Source organism: Oreochromis aureus, linkage group 14 (assembly GCF_013358895.1).
Source record: "Oreochromis aureus strain Israel breed Guangdong linkage group 14, ZZ_aureus, whole genome shotgun sequence".
Taxonomy (NCBI): Eukaryota; Metazoa; Chordata; class Actinopteri; order Cichliformes; family Cichlidae; genus Oreochromis; species Oreochromis aureus.
In genome coordinates, this window is record NC_052955.1 from 7622563 (window position 1) to 7643211 (window position 20649).

Genomic DNA, 20649 nt, shown 5'->3' on the forward strand with positions numbered 1-20649 from the left:
ATAAGTAGAACATGAAATGACTGTACCACACAGGAACTAAAAAAATATATAAATGGTGACTGAAAAACTAAAGCTGAATGAAAAACATTACAAAACCAAAACTTAAAATAATACAAAAATAGTAAAGCTACAACAATCTTCTTGTCCTAAGATGGAAGGCAAACAACAAGAGAGAAATATGACAATCTGCAAAGACACAGAGATACTCATGGCCAACTGATAAGTGTCAGTTTGGCAAACAGTAGCTTCAGGTTCAAACAAAGAGGCATGAGATTGAAATGCAATTCATCCACCGACCACAGGTCTTTCTGCTTGGACAGGATTTCACAAAGATCAACACTCTGAATGCAACTGGAGGGCATAAATCTGGGGGTTAACAAAACCGAGTAAAAAGCTAAATATCCTCATAAACGAGAATTAAAGTAAAATATAACACAAAGAACAATATTTATATATATGTAAAATTCCTGTAAATAATTCAATTACACATATTAGAAACACTATGACTAAACTACCCTAACTTGCCATTTTGGATTGCCCCAGGGGCTCTTAAGCAGCTGACTGAGCTAATTTCACTCCTTTGCTTCATGTCCTGCTGAGAAGAAAGGTGAGAACTGCTAATATCTATATCAACACACACTTTTAGTAAACTACTATATAAAACCTAGTATTACAGCCTACAAGACAAGTAATTGCAAGTTGTGAACAATACTGATTGAGGTTTTCTTTCTGACAGTCGTCCCCTCTGCTATTTTTACCTTCCATAAACTGCCACTTGAATAATACTCTCAAAATAAACAATAAAGAATAGCCATAATAAAATGTTTGGCCTTATACATTTAGCTTTCAGGATACGTCCATCAGTCATCAATGAATGAGTAAAATATAGGTTAAGGTAATGGAACCCTGCGTCTCCATTACAATAAAAGTAAGCAAAAAAACCCTAAAACACACAAGCATGTCACAGTTTTAGAACCCTCGCTGTGAAAACGACGTGTTTTGTGTTGTTTACAATCCTAGCTATTACACATTTTGATGTGAGGCAAAGTTACTGCTTTACACCCTCCATGGAGCCAACACCTGTCCACAAATGACAATATACAACTGGCAAGTAAATGTTATCTGACACACTATTAAAGCACTTTACAACTAAGTGCTGTTTTGACATGAAAACAACCAGACCCAGCCACTCAGCCCATTTAATCAAACCCCAAACCCTCAGAGGTTTAATAAATGTCCCTGCCAAGTTTCATAAATGGGGGATCAATTATAATTGATTCCACAGTCTGATACATTTATTAAAGTGACATACATTTATTCATGTGCTTACCTGTTTTGCCATCAGCCCCTGTTTGCAGGGCATGAGCTGACTACCTCATACTTTATTCAAAGTATCACTTTCAGATTTTTGTTACACTAAAATAATTTCTACAGTGCCAAGGTGGATTCGGCACATGCAGAGGAGCACTTAATTTCTCACACTGGTCAGCCAATGAGACGTCTCTATAATTTGCTAACTACATGATATGTACTGCTGCATGTGTCACCGACAGATGAGAAATGGAATTTCTCTTAAGAGCAGAATAAATTAGTTCCAGGGTGTCACCTCCTGTCACATTAGGTGGCATCCCACGCAGATGAAACCTGCCACTCAGCTGAGAAGGACACAATCAGAGATTATCTCATCTTATCTCACCAAGGATGCCACCAACAAACTGAAATAACGCCTGAGTAAAAAGTCTCTCGGGGGCTGACTAGTAGATGTTTCTTTTCTTAACAACTTCAAAATTCTGCTCATTGCATCATGTCAGAAAATGTTACCATATATGCTTGTTTGTCCTTTTTTATGGTTTTGTGTGTGACAAAGGTCTTGCTACAAGTGAGTCAAGATACTTGCATCTCAAGGACACCCAGTCTAAGGTTTGTTAAAGACGGTTGATTTAGAGTAAGTAAAATCACTCAAAACCACTTTTTGACTAAGTGGATACCTAAATACCTAAAGCGACATGACACAGGCCATTCTCTCCTACAGTACGATGCTCATTTTTATTAATATGTGTGCTAATTCAGTCTCTAATCGACCAGCCAGAAGCTAGTTTTCCACAGCAGTGGAAATGATGAAAAAAACTACTCATTATCATAATTACAAAATAATGTACAGATAAGCTACAGTGATAGAATTCCAAAGTTAATGGAGTCGCAAAGGCCCAAGCCACAATAAATGAAAAACTGCAAGCTGACCTGTTGGTCAGATAAAACCTGGCAATGTAGCATCAGTGGTGGCACAGAGACTGAACTTTCCTCACGCTTCCTGTGAAAGAGAGCTGGCTGCGTTTGACTACAGGGAAATAATTCCAATAGTGCTGTGCAGTCATCACATTTACATTTGTTGTCCTTGATGCCTCAACTTCTCTGATTTATTGTACATCTAACTTTTATGCTGCTTTTTCTGCAACTGTAGTCCTCTGGCCCTTATTGCAGGGTCACTTGCTGCTATGCCCATTAACACTGTTAATTGTTTTTAAATGCGTGTCTGAACATATGTTGCAGAAGTTGTTTCTGCCAAATCCAAGTGGTCCTTCATTAGTGTTTCAACACTATGCCATCATCAGGAGCTTTAAGTTAATTATGCCAATACTAAAATGTAACTTAATGTAACTTAATTATGTACATAAGTCTATTTTTGCAAAAGTACTGTATCCAAAGGTCTCCCAGATAGGCCCACCTAAATTTCCCTTTTACTGATATTTGCAGTCAAGCTCTGAGAACTCTGAAAGAGAATCAGACGATGGATTTCCATTGTTGGAAACCTAATTTGAATCAGGTCTGCTGCATAAGCATTGACTTCCATTACAGATAAAAAGCAAAATGACAAGAATTTAATGAAGAAAAAGTATCAGCTTGAAATTCAGAAATATCAAACTATCCCTTTCTTTATTAAATAACTTCAGAATGTTATGTTTTAGCTTTGCTGTGTGATTCATTTCTGAAAGTATTCAGTAGTAATAATAACTATGTGCTTACACATTCTGTTCCTTAAGGAAACTTTGATGTACAATATATGATTTACTATTAGTAAAGACCATTTAAATAATCAGTTACTACACACTGCCAAATATGGAAAACTGTGAGTAGTTTTTTATTTTAAAAAATGTGAAGTAGAGCACAAGGTGATGCTTGGCTGATTTTCAGTTTCTTTTTTTTTTCTTGCACTTGACAGTGTACCTTTTTTTTTCTTTCTTTCTTTTTTTTTTTTTTTTGCTGTGCACATGGCAAGTTGTATTTTCTCTATTTTCACATCTACAAACAGAGTACACAAGACAACTGTGAAACAGATGGTTATTTCTCCCGGAGATTCTCTGACCTTTGAAAAACAGACTTGTGACTGGAAGGACTACAGTTTGAATTTACAAGAACATTGGAAACTAAATAAGGAAATGTCCTCCTCTCCTGCATAAGTACTGCCTAGGTGCTCATGAGAAAGACAAAAGTATCCAGTGCAACTTCTGGAGCTGCTTGTTGGCAGAGGGTTGAAGATGTGCACCTAATTACATGAAAGTTAAATCATCTTCAGTATTGCCCTCACTCATGCCTAAATGACAAAATAGTTTGTCATTGTGTTTAAAAATGACTTATGCAAGTATTCTGCTAATGTGGCAAGTCACACCAAATGACTTGATAAATGTTGATAAAGGTTTGTGGTTTGGCAACCAAACCTAAATGATTAGGGTTAGAAAAAAATGAAATCACAGTTAAAAGAAATCAACAGTGTAAAGCCCACTGTTCTGTTCTGTCCCTTAAAGCTTGCATCATGCTTTAAGGGAACATGCTGGAGCATTTTATACACTGATCATGAATTATTTCTCAGACTACCTTGTGACATACATTAAAAAACATATTTTAATGTTAAGTAAAGCATAATATACTGATATATAACATCCATTCGAAACATCTTTTGTAAACAATTTAAAATCCTTGGAGACTGTCCCTGTTGTCATAGCAACAGAGGTGGAGGTACACCTTCGACAGTTTGCCAATCCATTAGAAAACAGATTGGAAGAAGCTGGAGTGCCCAGAGAAAACCCATGCAGGGACAAGGACCTTCCTGCTGTGAGGCAACGTGGCTAACCACTGCACCACTGTGCTGCTGCCCACATAACATCATTTCTTTTGTTTTGTTTAATTGTTAACTAAACAAGACGTAAAAGCATTTTTGTTTATGACTGTTTAACCAAGCCCACTTTAAGAGTACAGTCTCCAGTGTAAAACAAAAACAGCCTAAACAGGACAAGTTGCTTGCTGGAAACTTACTCTGATGTAACAGTTGAACCAACAATAGCAGCAGAGGCTGAGTTTATAAAATCACTGGGCTTTATCTCACAGGTCTGGCCTGTGCCTTTTATGATCGTCTCACTCCTAAAAAGGTTAATGGTGTGGGATGTGGCACTGCTCTGTTGATTAATTAGAGTTGGACTGAGGTCAGTGCCTCAAACCTGCGGCAAGAACTATAGCTCATAACAAACAACTGTATTTACATGGGAACTGCAAGTGGGCGGACAGCTCCAAAAAGACCTGCGCCAGATGAAAACAGTGCAGCCTCCAGATACAAATGTTATGAGTCACTAAAGAAGAGACCAGCAAATTTGCCCTTAATGCTTTTCCTTTTTTGTTTCTATTAATACCTTGTTGACTTATAATAATGGAAACTACCTTGGAGCTTTCAATTACCACAATAAAACCTGAGATCTTGCTCTGAGTGATAAGCCCTTGGAATACTCTAATGTGGAAAAAAAAATCAAATGCAGCTTCAGCTAGACGGTGATGAAATGAAGGCTTGGTGCTGTTGTATTGCTGAAGGCGTAAGAGAGGCATCATGTTTTATTCAATCTCCGTGCATGAACCTCACAGACTGTATCCCTTCAAGTGACCAGCAGCAGGCCCAGGAAGCTCTGTCTTTGGGCTCCATCCTTTGGTCAATATGCAAAACTGCATCAGCACACAGGCTTGTTAAGGTTTTCCATAGCACTGAGTAGTCTTGGTGGGAAATAGCAATGAATATGATCTATTTCACAGTTACTACTTTTATGTATATTGTGTATTTATTGCAAGCTTTCTGAGGATAACATAGATTGAACAATATTGCTTTGAAATGAAATGTTTCTCTGAGTTCTATACAGCTACGCCCAGTTTTTCAAACAATCCAGCCTGACACATTAACTAACCGTTTTTGCACCCGGTGAACTGGCTGACAAGAAGTAATCTACAAACCATACAATATTGCGCCCGATTAGATCTCACACATCATTCCAAGGGACTTTTCATTTTCCAAATGAGTTATCCCGCCTGCACAAATGGTGTAGCCGCATGACATCAAGTGTTAAATAAGCTTTGGACCAAGGCTATCCATTCTACTTTGTGGCTAAACTGTAATGTCTACTCCACCATAAAAATCTTATTTTCTATGCAATTCAGGTAAATGATCTCCAGGGATATTCATGTGCTTGTTTAACTTTCTAAAAGGGTACTTTAAAGACATGCAGATGGCACCTTACAAAGACCAACTAGACCTTCTCAAGTGCATCCTGGCATGAGAACAGTTGACTCTAAAAAATGCATGAGAAATGTGATGGTAGGATGATGTGTGCTTTCCAGGGAAAACTGCAAGTGGAGGAGCATTTTGTATTTCTTTCCTGCCTCTGATGTTAAAGGTACAATGTAATACATTGTAGATAAACACTGGAATCAAACTGCAATATTCAGTATCAGCAATCTTACCTTAGACAGCAACAGAAAATATTTGCTTGCATACATCTTCTAGCAATCTCATTCTGTTGTTACTCAATTACAGTAATTTAGGAATGAGAGAAGCTTCCGCTTACGTGTTTTGATTCTTAAAGATCTGTTGCCCCTTAGATTAGATCTTTCAGAATATTTCTATCCTTTGCTTTTTCAAAATAAGCACCTATAAGTATCTGCACTGTTACCAAATTCAAGCAAAATCATGAACTGACAGAATATCTAATTGTGATGTAACTGTTTAATATAACTCTGTTTATTTCACTGTTCCACCGTCAGAACCACCGAATATTACTCTTTCTGCTAAAGATACCCTCAGTACCAATCAAAATGTCAGCAAGTCTTCAGAGTGCAGTGAGAAACTCTTACTCATGTTTATAAACCCAGACAGAGCTGTCAGATGAGCAGAGGAGTAACACTGATTGAATAGTGTTATATGTGTTCACTGTCAATGCGGTGGAGCGAGCATAATACCTGTTTTATAGAGGAATACATTTAATAGCAAAATGTAATTTTCTTCACAAATGCAGTTGGTATTTTATCAGTAATGTGCAATATGAAAAAAGAAAGAAACGCAAACACAGTATAAAAGAGAATACACCCCCAAAATATACTGAAAATATTACAGTACAAAAGGAAAATAAAGATAAAGCATCTTTGTTGCCAAATTTTGAGACTAGAAGTGAATTTGTGGATTATGTCTTCATCTATCATTTATATTTTTCATGGACAAATTGTAATGATATTCCTCTTTGAGACACTGCCTCTAACTATGATATAGTGTTTAATTCCCTGCAGATATCACACTCACATGCATCAGCTGGAATTGATGTTACCAACTTATCGAGGTTTATCGTTGCCAAAGAAAATGCAGCTACAGAGCTTAACACACTTCTCTGTCTTTCTAAGAAGAAGCAGAGTGGTTTGGGTATTGTTTTTGTCACTGATTTAAACAGGGCTTGGACTTTTGGAACAAAAGGTGGCGTTTCACCGACTCCCAGTGGATGAATTTCCTCACTTCCCTTTGAGCTACATACCTTGGTTTGAAAAGAAGAAGCCAATATTACTTAGTGAACCTCTGTGAAAACCATTTTTAAGCAACCAATACAGCAGACTGCAATGCATCTGGTACTGCATTACCGATTTCCAAGGTAAGTAGTTAAACTGTCCCTTCCTTAGCATTGTTGGCAGTGGACCTTTGGGTCACATGAAGAGTACCTCTATGACTCGGTATCCCAAATGGCTGTACTTCTAGTTCCCTGACTTAGTAGCACAATTTTGTATTTTGATGATTTGTACAAAAGCCTGAAATGTTCTAAAATATTGTAATCTGAAACCTTGTAACCAGGAATTTGGATAGATGGATGGATGAGTGGATACTGATTGGTTGTTTTAACTTTATTTATATTCATACATGCATTGGAATGATTTGACTTATGATTTGCAAATACATGCACTAGCACATATATGTAGTACAAAAGAGCTCTGTGCATCTGCAGAAAGCAGCAACACTAATCTAACATTAGACATCAATAGAAAAAAATTGAATACATCATTAAGGACGGGTATGTTTGTCTCTCAATAAAGTTAATTATTTAGTTACAAAAGCTTCCACTCATGTTCTTTTTTTAATGCCCTTTCTATATTCTAAATATAGACAGATCACACTTTTAAATTGCATGCTAACACTGTATTAATTTAAGTGCATGCGTTCAGATGTGTCAAACTGCACCCTAAAGACACACATCTGCGCGCATGCACTATGACTCCAAACCGAGATCAAATTTCACTCAACATCTGCAAAACAATCCCAGAAGGGCTGAAATGTACATTAGCCTGGGGAAATCTGTTGGAATGGCTCACCTCACTAGTTTTAGTTCTGTCCCAAAGTTTCAGTGTGTTGTTTTGTATCAACAGCTGAGATGTACACAACACCTCTGTAACAAAGCAACCTGTTCCTCTTAAATCCCACAGTTTTTTTCCCCCAGTAAAAACCATAAATCATCCTTGGTTCGTTATGACAGTTCCGGCCACGCTCCACCACTTTACTTTGGGAAAACATTACAGTTACATGTCCAGATATCCCGAATCCTAAAATTGCTATTTGGATTTAGTTTTTCCTCTGTGCCTCAGTTGATGCAATCATGATTTTAATCATAGTTGGTTGGTTGGTTGGAAGCATGAGGGAATGTGTATGCCCAAGTGAATCTAATTTTGTTATAAAACTCAAAAGATAGAGTTGCTCTCAAAGCACAAACCATGATGGTTCTTACATTTAGCGTATGTCTTGTCCAACATTATATTGTGATGTTAATTCTAGCATTTAAAATATATATACTCTGCCTGTTTTACAGTCGATGATGAATTAGGCCTGGCAGTTTAAAAGTCGAACGTGTTATATACACTAATAAGCCACAATATTAAAACCACCCCTGTATACAGTCAAAACATCTCCGACCTGTTTGTGTATAGATATGTGACTTCAAATGATGTCTTGTGGAGTGTGACAGACAGCATTATTCAAAAGGCAACTTCTGTGGATTGTGGGAATATCAGACTTGTTCCAGCTGTCTTTGAATGCCCATGATCTGCAGGATCTGGGGAGTTCGATCACTGCCTTGAACTCTTTGTCGTGTTCCAGTTTTGTAGTGTGATGGGACGTATTGCTAGTGGAGGAAGCAAGTATTCTGGAGGGACATAAAGCAGTGTGCTTGGACTACAACAACTTTCAGGTAGCTGTTCCATTTCAAAGTACATTCATATAAGTGTCGGGCCCCAAGATTGTTACAGCACACTACAACAAGGTGATCAGTGTTCACTTCAGCAGTTTGGGGTTTTAATGTTTTTACTAACCCATTTATAAATGACATGTATCTCATACAAGAATCACTTGGATGGTAAATGTAATGCATCTCAGCCTGATGGAAGCAGTGCAGTGACAGTTCCAAATATATTAATTTGCACAGTGGAGATGATGTTAACAAAAACCTGGCTAACTAATGCATATGTTTAAGGATTAAAATTAGCATTTAAAATTACTATTGTGTGCCATTTTTGTCAAGTTGCAGCAATTGTAGTAAAGATCTGTCTGCATCACACGTCAGTCAGAGAATAAATATGTGTCCACGAGTCCATTAGTTTGACATTTGCCTATGAAATACATTGCAATATTTAAATCTAAACATGCAAATGGTTTGTTTTCTTAGAATCACCCTGATGGTAGAGAGACACAGTCTATGGTTACCTTTCAAGGCGAGGAGTCGCGTCATATAGTCGCACAATCACACAAAGAGCCATCAGGGTCATACTATTTTATCCATATCCTTATCCATCCACATTCTTAACAGCTTATCCAACTTGCTTTGCAAGAATGCTTAAGCTTATCCTAGCTGACAGTGGCCATGAGGCAGGCTACAATCTGGACAAGTTGACACTTTATCCACATCTTCAGCATATTTAGAATCACCATTTAACCTAACACATAAGTCTTTGGATTCATCAGTTTGGGGTTTGAAAGTTTTGAAACTAGAGCACTCTGAGTAGCCTCTTTGAATAGAAAAACCAAACCACAACATCAATATGAGCTGGTAATAAATTATAATGAGCTTGAATATGGATTCCCCAACATGCAGCATGTTTCACACGTTGTGGGAGACATCAGTGGCGCCTGACAGTGTTTCCACATTGAGCCTGGCTGAAACATGAGGCAAACAGAAGGAATTTCCACATCGGAGCATGTTTATTGGAGCTTGTTTACAAATTCACAAAAAGTCATAGAGTGCACAAAGAAGAGTGGGTAACTTGATTGAGAACATGGACAACCCATTACAATGCTCAATAAAGGGCTTTCGTAAGCTATGCTGTGAAGTGCTTTCATATTGGTGTTCAGCATTTTGTGCAATTTACAAATTTAAAAGAAATGACAAAGGTGGTGGCTAAATTGGGTAGCCATCCATTATTAGCTTTAAATTAAGCATACAGGATTCAGAAATAAAGGATAATATTTCCCCTGCAATTCTGAGAAAAGACGATGTAGTACTTATTGTGCTGCAGCACAGACAATGTTAGCAAAGATTTCCCATAAAAGGCGTACATTGTTTATTTACCTAACCCGTGGTACCACTGCAGTTATTCCCCAACTCTCCACAGAGCGGATTATTTTGTTTTAATCCAGCTCAGAATGCCCCTGCACAGCACGCAACAGTCCTTCGTCATCATAACAGGCCAGGTATCGACACAGAGGCCCCTGTTTACCTCCATAGGGCAGAAGGATTATGAGCACAAGCTTTGATGTCAGATTTACAGACAGTAGTGGAGCAAAGCTAAAGCTTCTCACAGTTATTAGGTTATCCAAGTCAATTTCTCTACCAGACATTAAAAATGACAAAAGCAGAAGAAAAGAAACATTTATTCCAAAATTTTAATCATCTGTATTTAGTTGCTCAGCTAAACTCAGTGGATATCTTGAAAAAAACAAAATCTCACTGGTGCTTTTAGAAAACTGTATGTTAAGAAATTTCCATTTTGCTAACAATTAATGAGCATTTGCTTTAATTCCCTGTTAGCGCACCAGTTAATGCTGCTCCATTATTTATTATCTGCTTTTACAGTCAGATTTAATCTATTGTCCTTGCAACTGCTCAGAAGAAATACAAAGAATGCACTCACTGCTGTTTATGTGTGGATTTTACCGCAGTGCTGCCACTGTTGGTCAATGCTTTTAGATTATCTGATAATTTCCCTCTTGGTCTATGCCAAAGACGCCACCATCCTCTGTCTGTTAATACTGTCAATGTGTTTCTCTATTGACATAATCAGGCTAAGTAGTGCTGATGCAATGACATTTGCAGTAATAGGAGACCGATAATCCTCACACAATTGCCTTTCTGCTTTTGCACTATAAGGGAGACCATGGGGAACACACCATGGGTCTGCAGAAAATCTACCTCTTACTGAGTGACCGTGGACATGATAGCCCAGCCCTTACTCTTTAACTTGCATTACCCTGTGGAAAATGGGAGTCCTGCAGGATCAAGCTATGTGTGCTGACTTGGTGGAAAGAGAGCAGGAGGCCCAGCTGAAATAAAAGCAGCAAGAGCTCTCTCAAGTGGTTAAAAATGAAACTTCTCTCAGCTCAGCAATCAAGCCTTTATTTCTCACAGATTTTTTTCATCTAAGAAAGTAACAATTCTGTCTAAAGGATTTAACTTAAAAAAAATATAAAAGAAGTCTCTGTGGGATAAAAAGAAATGCAGAAGTAGAAGAACAGGCATTTAAATCCAGAGCCCCAATTGCAAGTATTTGAATCATTATTTTTTTTTGTTTCTTTCTTCAGGGTCTGCGCTACAGCCATTCTAATCAAAATAAAATGATATAAATTAATTAAGTACCAAATCTAACCTTTAATTTAAGCATATTTAAACCAACATTCAAAGAAGTTGGAGACAGATCATTTTGTCCAAAATGTGGAAAAACCACTATATAATCTGCAAACTCTTTGCAGCCAATGCCCTAAATGCTTAAACCATAAACAGCACATGCTTTAAATTTTTCTCCCAGTCACTGCAACCACTTCAATCAGTGACATTCCACCTCTTTACCCTAAAACAATCTTTGGTCACTTTAACAACAGGAAAATACTCCCTATTAATATAATGTTATCAGAGAGTTTCTGGAATCTGTGCACATACAAAACTCTTATATACTTCTGCATGCATACCATTTCCTTGATCAGCAGTGAATTGAAAATGCTAGTGTGCCAGTTCTACTGGCAGCTATTTAAGCTCAAGCTATCGTGAGATATTCTTGCTTTAGATTTTATTTCATCAGTCTACAGCAGACTCTAATTCCAGAACTCTAATTCTGTATTTTTTGGTATTTTTTTTCATAAACTTTAGCCTGACCTTTCTGTTGTGAGGTCTCCCAGAGGTAGTCTGTCTCTGTGGCTCAGGTCATGAGATCTCTTGTTGATCACTAATAAATAGGCAAATACGCCTACATCATGTAGAGCCTACAGTAGCTATTGCCTTGCAGCCACAATAGTTCACACCATGCATGATTTTGTTCATTTCATTTCATTTTTAATACATTAGCTAAAGGGTAAAACTATTCTTTGAATAGAAGCATGCAGCAAAATCCTATACTCCTAGTTGATAATAATTATTTCAGTATAATGCAGCATAACAAGAATATCAGAAAGAAGTGTTTAGCTACAGACCTCAACTCTGAATGCCACAGGATCTGTGTGCCAATTGAAACAGCCACATCATTTGAGTAGAGTAAGATTCACAAAGCTAAAAATGAACCAAAAATGCAGTTCATAATAACCGAGGACCCCCTATCAAGACAAACATTGTGTTTCAGCTACTACAGTTCAATGTCAGATCTGCCTTATCCTTTTAAAGGTACCAGAAACTCATACCTCCACAATCTCCCTCTTGTTCCAGATCACTGCTGTCAGTAATTGGAAACAACTGGAAAAGGCTTTGAGCTGGAACCATTTTCATCTCTGGGACTCACTTACAGACATTTGTGGAGATACTTGCAGTTACTTTCTAAGCCAATGAGAACCTTGACAAGCCACAGTGTTTCCATGTTTGATCATCTGGGTTTGATCACTCTCACCTGTACTTCTGTTGGCTTCTGTTGGTTTCCCGAAGTGGCAGTATCTCTTATTCCCTGCTGCCGTTATCACCCATTTACAACACAACAGCACCTCTATTTGAAGCTATTACTTTTGGTCTCCCTATACCCGAGTCTGCTCAGTGCTCTTCATTTCACCAATGACAGTAGCAGTGACATTCTTTTGATACTGTAATTGTTTTCCTGCCGGATGGGTATGACCGTTGGTGAACAAGGATGTGCACTACATATTTTTTCCACTTTTAAGAGCTGAGTGTCCCTGATTTGATCTGATTTTAGACAAAATGAAAAATGTGCTTCTTATGCTTGATTATCACCTTTTTTATTTGGCTTTTAATCTGGCTAAATAGTCTGCCCATAGTTATCACAGGTTGTTTAGATGTCACAGGTAAATTACTCATTTACAGGAATTCAGATAGAAAAACAGAGACATCAACTCTGAGACATTTCCAAAGGTAAATTCAAAATCAAAGAGCATACAACTGGCAATAAGAGTATTTGTAACTGAATCAATCATTTGGTGGTAACCCTAACCTTAGGTTTTGTCTTTAAAAAAAGGTGAATAGTTTGTGATGTGCCAGTTAACTATTTTCTTTGTTCCTTTTGCAAAGAACTGAGAAAACAGGTGTGACTTTCAGCACTCTTTAAGGCTGTAGTACATTTTTATGAACACACTACAAACTAGAGTTCACTCTTATCAGGTGTGTATCTCAAACTGTGGTGAATTCCAGTTTCACTTCAGCAGTAAGTTCAACTACACCACTCAGTACTGCTGTCTATCAGATGTACATGTACTGGAGCAGCACAGAGAACTGGATGAATCTAACCACAGAGCTGTAAGTCAAAATAACAATAAAAGATCGAGATCAAGTTAGTTTTATGTGTTCAAAGCTTATTCATGTTTATCAATAACAGATATGGTTTGGCTTTAATTTGTCTGTACATTTTTTGACTTAGCTACATTTCAACAAAGGGGTTTGATCATAGCTGATGAAGCTTCAGTATCCTCTTTGCAACTTTGTATTTGTAGGACTGACTATAACAGTTAACATATCACGTCATGACACTTCTTTAAGATAATTACTGTTATCAGCCCTGATAAATCCACTGAATCTCTTGGGAGAGTGGGTAAATGGGCATGGCTTGAGGCCAATATGACAGTCAAAAACAGAACTGAGCATGCAAAATAAAGTTTAAATTGCACATTTTAAACAACTGCACCACGTTTCTCCCCTCCCCTCGCTGAACATTTCTATTTCTGTAGAGTGCGTTAATATCTCCCACATAGCAGCTCCATTGAGCATGTCAGTAGAAAACAATTCAATAGCAGAAATATTACACTGTTTCAAATAGAAAGTTCTCTGTTATCACATGCCCATAATAATTATATACATCTTATACACCGTATAGGTTTCAAATATTTGCATTTGTCTTCTTTATTATCAGTAATGTAGTAATCAGCCCCAGATGGTACCAGTGTTGGGAATAACGGCGTTACAAGTAACGGCGTTACTTTTTTCAGTAACGAGTAATCTAACTAATTACTATTCCTATCGTTACAACGCCGTTACAGTTACTAACAAGGAAACGCGGTCCGTTACTATTTTTCAACAAACAGACGGTTGAAACTGTGTTCAGCTTACCGCATCTTATATCAGCTGCACGGAAGTAGCTGTAAGTAATCTGGACGCTACAGTTTTAAGCAGCTGCGCGCTCCCGCGGACGGTAATCACGATCGCTGTCTAGCACAACACCTGGAGCTCAGGGGGCAAAACAATCGAGTGTTGCTGTTTGACTGAGGAAGAATAAAGTAGTCGTGGTAAGTCAATCACGTGACCACTTAAAGACAAAGCAACAAGGTGATATATACCAGTTTTTAAATTGTGTCGATAGGCCACGTAAAACCAGAGTCGTGATAAATAAGATATACGCGGCGTTTTTTCCTCAATAGTTTCGCCACGTTAGCGTCAGCAAGCACTCTCTGCTTATGAGCAAAAAACCAAAACAAAACTGGGGAAGTTTTAGGAGTGACGGCGAGAGAAAGAGAGAGAGAGAGAGAGCAGGAAAAGAGAGAGAGCGAGTTTTGAGATGTGAGATTTGTGACATTTAGCGTGTTTGGAGTGTGTAGTTAATGTGTTGTCTTGTGTAGTTAGTGTGTAGTGTTGTGGATAGTCTTGTGTTGTGTGTTAGAACAATGAGGCGACTGCTGTCTCCAGGTAGAAACAGAGGTGATACACCTGCTGCTGTCAGGCTGTGATGTTCTCCTTTATAGTGGACACAAAATATTTTTTTGGAGTGGCACAAATAATTTGTGTGGCATCTTATTGAAGAACAGCTGATTGTTCTGTAAATAGTTTGAAATGGTTATTTAAAAAATCAAGGTAAATGGATGCAAATAAATTTGTTGTTTGCAAAACTTGTGCATAGGATCTTAAAATTGACAATTAATATTTGCATTTGAAGTTATGAAATATGATTCATTAAACATGTTTGTGGTTGTTACAGTAAAAATATAACTTTTTCTACTCTGATTTTATGGTTTTTGTCTGATTTTAGATAAATTCTGGTTATACAGTATGACAAAATGAGAACATAACTGTAAATTCAGGCACGCGAGGTTGTGCTAAAAAGAATGATACCAAACAAGGCAAAGTAAATAGTTTTAAAGGTAAAATGTGGAGGGAAAATCAAGAGTAGTAAAAAATGGCCAATCATACCCTGGACCCCAGGGGTTAAACTTTCTTTTTTTTTGTTTTTTAAAGTAACATAATAGTTACTTTTCCAAGTAATTAATTACTTTTAGAATATTGTAACTCAGTTACTAACTCAGTTACTTTTTTGAAGAAGTAACTAGTAACTATAATTGAATTACTTTTTCAAAGTAACTTGCCCAACACTGGATGGTACATATCAAGCCCTATAGTATCGTTTAACATCAACAGCAGAAATTTGGTGTACTTTGCAATATAAACTATCATTTCCAATATTGTAAATAAAACATAGCAAATAAAAAAAAACATTAGTGGTTTGTGACCCCCTTCGATCAAAGCAATATCTTTTTGAAAACCTTTGTCGCAGTATGAACAGTGTAACCAATGGGAGATTTTGCCTGCTCACAGAGTTTCATGTGAATACATTTTTCAATGTTTCACAAAGAGAAGCAGCAGAGATAAAAGGAAAATATTCATTCTGCACAGTAATAAATTACCATAACTTTATCCAACCCTGACTGATTTTTTTCTATCCTGCTAAATATTTAATATTTTGTATACACTTAATGTGAATAAAATAAATCAAAAAATGGAAAAACTCACTTGATTGCAATATTTAGTACAGCACAGTTTAACCCATTTTTATCATAGAAGTCTAATTAAAGTTATCCACATTTCAAATAATCTTGTACATTTTTCTCCAAAAGAGTTAAGATAATATATACATTTGAATTTGCAGCATACAGGAACAATTTGGTAACTAGACATCAAAATTGGCCTCCATCACGCCGCTGTCTCTGGCTGTAGAACAGCATGGAAAAATCCATGTAGTTCTATAATAAGCAAAAGCCAATCAGAAAAAATTCAGACTATGTGAAAGAAAGTAGCAGTATGCATCTGCCTCATCAATAGTTGCCCAAAGCATTACAAACTTTGTTTTTTTCTGGATGTCAGAGTCATGTGTTCTTTTCCCACTACTCCTACACCTAAGGTCATAATATCAAAACTAACTGTGGTAAGTTGATGAAACTAACACATCACATGGTTAAATAGTTCTTCTAAAAGTTGAAATAGGTTTTGTTTGCATAGGATTTCTATAAAATTGGTGAAATTTGAGGAATGAAAAATGGCGCCACCATATTAGATCATACCTAAAACTACAGCAAATGATGGTAGGCCCATTTTCAACATATGCCATGTGCATTTATTAAGCCATACTTAGGGCTAAACTGTAGGAAAGTAATGAAATGAGAAATGTAACTAATTTTTGGACATTTTCAAGCAATAAATAGTGAAAGGTGTGATTTTGCTCCTTTTTATGACCTTATTAGTTTATATTATACTGATATGACAGATAATATTTTATTTTATTTAACCTTTATTTAACCAGGAATGTCCCATTGAGATTAAAAACTTTTTTTCAAGGGAGTCCTGGCCAAGAGGCAGCACATTTCCAAACAATATACTTTATTATACTTAATATAGTTCATTTTTTTCTGAGTTTTAATAAAGCAAAAATTTGTCTAGTAATTCAGTTTTTAGTAAGTATAAGTATTTAGTTTAATATTTGCCTTCTTAGATCATTTATAGAAAGAGGGATTATCAAGTGTTAATGAGTGAGGCCCAAAGTGCAGAGATGCAGATTGAATTTAAAAAGACAAGCAGTTTATTTGTGCTAATGAGTAGTCATATATGCAAACACCTGGGAACACAGCTGAAACTGACTGCAGAAACAAGACTGGGAAAGTAAAACTAAACACTAAACACATGGAACCACTACCAGAAAAATAAAACAAGAAGTCACTAACACAGAGACGAGGACTGAACACAAGACAAGACAGAGGAGACCGGAAGGAAAGAGAGACTAACAAACCTGAAGACTAGAGGCGCAAATAATAAAACAACAGGAAAACATATAATCAATCAAAGAGGTAATGAAATTCATGAACACAAGGAAACACAAAAAACTATAAAAAAAAAATACAAATATAATCCACTTTCAAAACTAAAAGAAATTATAAACCAACCAAAACTCCAAACTCTGTGTCATTGGCCCACGCTGCTGTTGTGTCAGTACATTAAGTACCACAGATTAGCAGAGTTTGTATTTGGATGTCTACACATGCTCAGTTTAGTATTTCTGAAAGCCCTTTGATGACAATTATAAATGTTGAGAAGATCAGAACTGTGGTAAAACTTGTGTGCCCCAATGTGGGTACATGTGGTTGAAGGATCATCACTGTGGTACCAGCCTGTAGTACAAGTGAAGGTTCTGGGAAACTTTCGGTTGTACCACTTTACAGCAACTTTACCAAGTACCTAGACTGGACTGGTACTTATATAGTGCTTTTGTTACTCTAACTGAACACTGAGAGTTCTTTTTACCTTATCATCTACACATTTATAGAGTGCTTCAATTCTATGCCTAAGCATCTTGTTTAACATTTATAGACTCGCATAAATGCATCAGGGGCTATTCAGGGGATATAATCTTTTGCAAGGATGCTTCAATATGCAAACTGGAAGGGACGGGGTCAAAACACCAACCGATTAGCAGACAACCCACTGTACTTCTTGAGTCACACCCACCACAAACATGTATTGGAACATGTTGAAACTGCACTAAATGCAAACATTTACATAACTTCTTTACATAAAAAATGAGTTATTATGCAATTGTTTTATTTCTCTAGGCTGTAATTTGAGATATACTAAGAGAAGTACTAAAATAAAGCATAAATCATATGATAAAAGCAGCACAAAGCAGCAGCAATGATATTAAAAATCACATACAATAAAGCAACATTTTTTCTTTAGAGGTATAAGAGCTCAGTTACCTGTAGAGAGCACAAGGATAGTGATGAACAGAACCATCATAGATATTTTTACTGATGGTTCTCAGTTTTCAAATACGCAAGTTGATCAATGTGTATATATACTTTTGGTGCAGATATTGCTAAGTGCAGGAATGATAGGCAACTATAGCTTCTGATCTGTGTGGTTGCAGCATCATCTTCCTTCCTTCCTGTATTACTGTGTTTTTAATACCACAAACAATGTGTCTATGCAAGTGTCTCATATTTTTTACATGAGTTTTTTTTCTGGGTTTTTGAGACTAAAATCAAATCATCAGTGGGATTTGATTTTCCTGAAAAAATTGAATAAATTGAATAAAATGAACAGTAAATTTTGGGGCGATAAATTGTTCAAAAATTTAGCAAACCAAAGGTAGATAAAAGCACCCAGTATTTGTTGTAATTGTTATTATTTTATGATAAAGTCCTATGGCCAGCCACTTTATTAAATAAATCCTGGTCACTTAATTTGGCGCACCTGTGTGCATTCACCTGTGGCCACTTTATTAGGTACACCTATGGCCTTATAAAGTAGCCCCTTTGCCACCCATGGCAACAGTTTGTGCGGTTAATAAAATAGCCCACCATGGATAGAGTATGCTTATGGGTAAATCTAACAAGCAAACAAAAACTATCATATAAAACATTTCTAGGGTTATTCTATACTCCTTCTACCAATACAACAAGAGTCAAATGAAGCCAGGCCAACTGTATTTGTATAATACTATTCAAACATAGCAAGAGTGTTTTAGAGAGGGAATGAAAGAGACACTAACATGTAAAAAATATGTGAACGTGTCATGATATAAAGCAAACACATACAATCATGATAAAAATGAATCTTGATAAGATACGAACTGTAATAAAAGTGAACAATAAGAGTTTTTCCAATGTTCACAGATCTCTAGTTTATTCTGGTGTGCTTATGTCTGTGCTGTGCAGTATGCAGTTTTTACTGGCCTGCATTTTTTAGTTAACAAGATGCAGATGTATTTAGTGCCAGAAAATCTCAAAGTCCACCTCTGCTTCCGCCCCCTTCTCTGATTGGCTGGTAGAAATGGCAAAAGTTAGGGGAGGAAGAAATCTCTGTCCCACTGTAATTTCGGTGGAATGATTTTTTTTCCTGTTTTGCCATCTTTCTCTGCTTGCTTTGCAGACGCCAGTAAGACGGTAAGATGGCCTCGGCACATGACAGAGCTGTACTCCAGGCTATATTCAACCCCACCACCCCCTTGGGAGACATTCCTGGCCTAAACCAAGAGGAGGAATTAATTGATGATGGTGAGCATGAGCTTCTGACTGGTGTGTCTCAACATATCATGTCACAGTATATTGAATTTATTTGAACACATTCCATTTCTGGGCTGCGAAAAACATGACATTGTAATCCAAACTGATTTCCGAGTGACATTTCTCTGTTTTCCTGTCAATTGAGTTTGAGTCCTTTTTCAACCTGTTTATCTCCTCCTGCCAGACAGTGGCTTTGACAGAGAGTTGCTGAAGCAAGTGAAAGAGCTGGAGATGCGGGGTGTCTCAGCAGCAGAGACTGGGGATTTACAAACTGCGCTTCAGCTGTTCAGCCAGGCAATCCAGATCCTTCCTCGGCGAGCCTCTGCCTATAACAACCGGGCACAGGCCCTGCGGCTGAAGGGGGACACAGCAGGTACGTGCAACAAATTCAATAATAACCCTTTCCAGAGATGCCATGGTGTGCCAACTTATCAGACTGCCGAGTCTAAGGCCAGCGTGAATACCGGAGCTTTGTCTAGCTGATGCACTTTGTCAACAGCGATGGTGCTCTGAGATAGTGTTGTGTTTGGTTGCTTTTACCTGCTGCCTGACATAAGAAGGGCAGGTTTGTAGGCAAAAATAACAGTCCTTGACTCACTAACAAAACTGACTAGCACTAATGACTAGCATGTCACTAGCAAAACTAACTGCAGATTCTAAAAGAACGTCTATTCATCTGAAAGTCATTGTTAAGTGTTGTTGAACCAGTAGAACAAGGATATTATTAATACATATAAAGCTTTTGAATGGATAATGCTCAGTTATGAGCAGTTTACTTGAGTATGACTTTTTTCGGTTTTTCCTCATTATTTGATTTCCACAGTACTTGAGAGAAAAGTAGTTCAAGCACATTTCAGCTATGTTTATCAGAATGAATTTTTCAGTAGCCTGACCCAAAGCCAAAACTGAGTATCTTAGAACATCATGGCCTAAAAAAAAATCAACTTTTCAGACATGTGTTTGGTTCACGGTGTTCTTCTGTTCTCGCAGGAGCCCTGGGGGATCTGGACCAAGCGATTGCTCTGAGCGGCAGCACTGGGCGTACTGCCTGCCAGGCGCTGGTGCAACGAGGCCTTTTACATAGACTAGCATGCCAGAATGATGAAGCCAGAGCAGATTTTGAAAAAGCAGCTGCACTTGGAAGTGAATTTGCTCGACAACAGGCTGTGGTCCTTAATCCATATGCTGCCCTGTGTAACAAAATGCTGTCGGAGGTGATCAACAAACTGCGCAACCCTGAAACATCTGACATGCAGTGATGGAAAACATTAGGTGTCCGTCTTCTCTGAAAGTCTGAAATCAATAAATTAACCTTTTTATGATGTTCTTTAAATTCTGTTCATCGTGCTGCTTTA

At 37.3% G+C, this 20649-nt stretch overlaps 1 protein-coding gene across 1 annotated transcript; it reads left to right on the forward strand.

The window, feature by feature from the left end:
- The first annotated feature begins 19067 nt into the window (after window positions 1–19067).
- Window positions 19068–20627, forward strand: ttc36 (tetratricopeptide repeat domain 36). Its single transcript, XM_031751249.2, has 3 exons — window positions 19068–19285; window positions 19479–19667; window positions 20285–20627. Exons 1-3 carry the CDS (start codon window positions 19180–19182, stop codon window positions 20551–20553), a joined length of 564 nt encoding a protein of 187 aa, XP_031607109.1. The 5' UTR covers window positions 19068–19179; the 3' UTR covers window positions 20554–20627.
- The last annotated feature ends 22 nt before the right edge of the window (window positions 20628–20649 follow it).